The 5,000-nt window shown below is 36.1% G+C and overlaps 1 protein-coding gene across 1 annotated transcript in view; it reads left to right on the top strand.

The window, feature by feature from the left end:
- LOC128706602 (uncharacterized) overlaps window positions 1-5,000 on the top strand; it is a 109,221-nt gene that overhangs the window by 81,229 nt on the left and 22,992 nt on the right. Inside the window, exon 6 of the mRNA XM_070089927.1 lies at window positions 2,353-2,546. Within this exon, the coding sequence (XP_069946028.1) occupies window positions 2,353-2,546 (194 nt within the window). The remainder of the gene's footprint in view (window positions 1-2,352; window positions 2,547-5,000) is intronic.

Below are 5,000 nucleotides of genomic sequence, written 5' to 3'. Positions count from 1 at the left end.
ACTACTATACTTTCATACATTCCCTTCTTTGCCTCCATAGATCAACCTTTTTTTTACTCCACATATACCTCAACGCACCACTCACCTTTTTTCCCTCATCAATTCTATGATTAACCTCATCCTTCATAAATCCATCCGCCGACGCGTCAACTCCCAAGTATCTGAAAACATTCACTTCTTCCATACTCCTCCTCCCCAATTTGATATCCAATTTTTCTTTATCTAAATCATTTGATACCCTCATCACCTTACTCTTTTCTATGTTCACTTTCAACTTTCTACCTTTACACACATTCTCAAACTCATCCACTAACCTTTGCAATTTTTCTTTAGAATCTCCCATAAGCACAGTATCATCAGCAAAAAGTAACTGTGTCAATTCCCATTTTGAATTTGATTCCCCATAATTTAATCCCACCCCTCTCCCGAACACCCTAGCATTTACTTCTTTTACAACCCCATCTATAAATATATTAAACAACCATGGTGACATTACACATCCCTGTCTAAGACCTACTTTTACCGGGAAATAGTCTCCCTCTCTTCTACACACCCTAACCTGAGCCTCACTATCCTCATAAAAGCTCTTTACAGCATTTAGTAACTTACCACCTATTCCATAAACTTACAACATCTGCCACATTGCTCCTCTATCCACTCTATCATATGCCTTTTCTAAATCCATAAATGCAATAAAAACTTCCCTACCTTTATCTAAATACTGTTCACATATATGCTTCAATGTAAACACTTGATCTACACATCCCCTACCCACTCTGAAACCTCCTTGCTCATCCGCAATTCTACATTCTGTCTTACCTCTAATTCTTTCAATTATAACTCTACCGTATACTTTTCCTGGTATACTCAGTAAACTTATTCCTCTATAATTTTTACAATCTCTTTTGTCCCCTTTCCCTTTATATAAAGGAACTATACACGCTCTCCGCCAATCCCTAGGTACCTTCCCCTCTTTCATACATTTATTAAACAAAAGTACCAACCACTCCAACACTATATCCCCCCTGCTTTTAACATTTCTGTCATGATCCATCAGTTCCAGCTGCTTTACCCCCTTTCATTCTACGTAATACCTCACGTATCTCCACCACACTTACATTCTGCTCTTCTTCACTCCTAAAAGATGGTATACCTCCCTGGCCAGTGCATGAAATTATATATATATATATATATATATATATATATATAAATATATATATATATATATATATATATATATATATATATATATATATATATTTCTGCATATATATGTATTTCTATATTTATATATATATATATATATATATATATATATATATATATATATATATATATATATATATATATATATATATATATATATATATATATATATATATATATATATATATAATGTGTGTAATTTACCACACTCCGGCAGGCCAGGCCCTGCATGCAGCAGTTTGGTAAATGATTCAAAATCACTTGTTTCGTGATTTCATTGCTATAGACTGCTTATTGAGGCGGGTATTCAAATAAGAGAAGGCTGAAATTAATCCTTGAGATACCACTGCCACGAGTGTCCTCGGATCACGAGAAAAACATCTAGCTCTGCTGGATGCGTGATCTTTGTAGAATGGCTGGCTATGTGACACGTATGTTGTATTGTCTCTTGAGGCGGGACAATGAGTCGTGGGGTTTGGTAAATGATTTCAAAATCGCTTGTTTCGTGATTTTATTAATATATATATATATATATATATATATATATATATATATATATATATATATATATATATATATATATATATATATATATATATATATATATATATATATATATATGCTATTTATCCTGACCAAAGCCCAAAATACTGATTTCTTTTGACCTATTCCTGTGTTTTGTCCACGTACTTTCTAGCTTTTCATCATTTTATGAAACTTGAATCCAAGCACACGAGGGTTTATATCTCGTTGTATATACACGCAAGAGGCATGTGAAAGTGTATGTGCACTGACCGGTGCATTTCTCAGTATATCTTCATTGATAGTTTCCATTAATTCCCTTTAAAAGATTAAAATATTCTTCATGAGCTGGTGAAATGGGGCGTTTAATAACCCTCGTGTATTCAGTTAGCTTTAACCTTAAGAATTGTAACCAAAGCACATAATCCTAGAGAAATTAGGCTGGGGGTAAGGACACTGGTTCCTCCTTCGCTGCATCTTACCTTTTAAGCTAGAAGCTGCATTTTCTTAGCTAGTTTCTTACTAGAAAACTTCTTCAGGTTCCCCGGAGTACACTTACTGCTTCTTAGCTGGTTCTTGCCAGAAGATCACTTCATTATCTAATGTCTAAAGTTTCTCCTTCAGCTAGGCACCACCTGCCAGGAGCTAGGACTGCCCGTGCACATGGATGGCGCCCGGCTGTTTAACGCCGCTGCGGCCCTGGATCTTCCTCCTGCTAGGCTAATACGAGGCTGCTCCACTGTCAACGTCTGCCTCAGCAAGTGCCTCGGGGCGCCCGCCGGCTCAGTCATCGCTGGCACAGCCGAATTTGTGCGCAGGTTAGTACCAATTACCTATTTATTGCTGCAGAAGTCGAACCATGCTCATGGTGTCTCGTCTTCAATATTTTGTGTATATGTGTGTGTGTGTATATATATACATATATATATTATATATAATATATTATATATATATATATATATATATATATATATATATATATATATATATATATATATATATATATATATATATATATATATATATATATATATATATATATATATATATATATATATATATATATATATATATATATATATATATATATATATATCAGACCCCCAAACATATATATATATACATATTGGTCGCATTATATATATATATATATATATATATATATATATATATATATATATATATACATATATATATATATATATATATATATATATATATATATATATATATATATATATATATATATATATATATATATATAAAACAGTTGCAGATGGGCGATTTCAACTATGCGAGACAAGCCACGGGGGGTGGAAATCTGTAGCTCAAGTACTTTCACACTTCTCAGTGCATCATCAGGAGCTGTGCAACTTTGCAAGAGAGCAAGTAAAGCAGGGAGAGTTCTCAGTGTAGCATAGTGCGGATGTGTCACCGTCCACGGTTTCCCTTTGAATGTGGTCAGTGGTCGGTGCCAGCCCCACCCAACTGCCATCCCCCTACTCCCCTATGTGGGGTAGGAGGGTTTCTGAGATGTCAGGTATGAAATTATAAGAATTAATAGCCAGCCCCTAGCTTTTTCTAGTTTTTTCTTTTAACAAGTCATGTGGTTTGACAAAATGCGTTTCTCGCTGGATACTATACACATGGTTTGCTATAGTCTGTTTAACCTTTTTAAATAAAAGAAAAGAATGGAATGTGCTCTTTGTCCACTTAAATGTCTTCCTCTGGGGTACTCGAATGTTCTGCCGAGATACTCAGAAGTATCCTTTCGTAAATATTGTCTATTATTCTTCTCAGTGTCGGTTAATATGCCTTACTTGGGAATGTTCTATGCTTTTCCGATAATATTTCTTTGATCTAAATTTCTAATTTCTACTAATACCCTTTACCCTCTCCTTATGTTATCTCGTAATCTTGTGTGCCTGTCACCGTATGGCACTCTAACAGCTAAACGCGTTATATAACCATTTATAGTTGGTCGGACGTCACCAATCCATCAAATCACCTGGCATAATGAGCAATCCTGTAATTTTGTATTGCATTATTGTTTAAGATTGTGTACAACTGGCTCTACTAAACAGATATCGAGCTTTTTATAACCCATAATTTGAGTTACATACTGTATTTCTTTCATGTTTCAGGAGGGAAGATTCAATTATGTTTCTTTCCATGACAGAACTGTTTGGTACTATAATCTGGGCAACATCCCATTCCGGTGGGTAATTACACGAACTAACATGGTTAAAGTTAGCATTAGACTCCTGCCCTGTCCTGACTGAGTATTTATGTTGGCCTATTCTAGTTTCCAGAAATTTACCTGTTTGACCTATATATGAGAGAGGACACTGAGTACATGGAACCTTGTAAACCCCACCAACTTTGTTGGAGGGTGTGTTTTTAATCAGTCTTTGTTTCACAGTCCCTATGTTCTTGAAAGTAAGGTTTACATTTTTCTAATGCCTCACGCAGGCAAAAGAAATTCTCATTGTATGGTAAAACTAGTACATTTTTCCTGGCCATCACTTCCTTAGGTTCAGTCTTGTGGAAAGTCTTTCTTGCTGACATTAGTGCCTTCTCGACAAATTCCCTAGGATCTCTCAGTTTTGTGGCTATGTTGAATATCTTGCTGATTTCGTCATCTAGGTACTCTGAACTGCAACTGCATAATGCTCTCAAGAACATTGTGAGGAACACACTCCTTTTTACCCTGGCTTCGTAGTTGGAATAGTAGTGAATGTATGACGACACTTCCTATAAACTGTGAATTTGAATTTTAACCGACACTGAGAAGAAGAGCAGACAATATTTAGGAAGAGATACTTATGAGTACCTCAGTAGAACATTCGAGCACCTCAGAGGAAGACATCTAAACGGATAAAGAGCATATTCCATTCCTTTCTTTTACTATCTGAAAAGGTTACACAAATATGGCAAACCATGTGTATAGAATCCAACCTAGAAGCACATTTTCTCAAACCATATGACCTGTTATAAACGACTAGAAAAAGCTAGGGGCTGGCTATTAATTCTTATAATATCATACTTGACATTTCAGAAGCCCTCGTACCCGATACGGGGGAGTAGGGTGGGGATGGCAGTAGGGTGGGGATGGCAGTAGGGTGGGGATGGCAGTAGGGTGGGGATGGCAGTAGGGTGGGGATGGCACCGACCACTGACCACATTCTAAAGGAAACCGTGGACAGTGACACATCCGCACTACGCTACTCTGAGAACTCTCCTTGCTTTAATTGCTCACTTGCAATGTTGCA

The sequence above is a fragment of the Cherax quadricarinatus genome, chromosome 3 (assembly GCF_038502225.1).
Source record: "Cherax quadricarinatus isolate ZL_2023a chromosome 3, ASM3850222v1, whole genome shotgun sequence".
Taxonomy (NCBI): domain Eukaryota; kingdom Metazoa; phylum Arthropoda; class Malacostraca; order Decapoda; family Parastacidae; genus Cherax; species Cherax quadricarinatus.
This window is presented reverse-complemented; position numbering and strand designations above follow the sequence as displayed.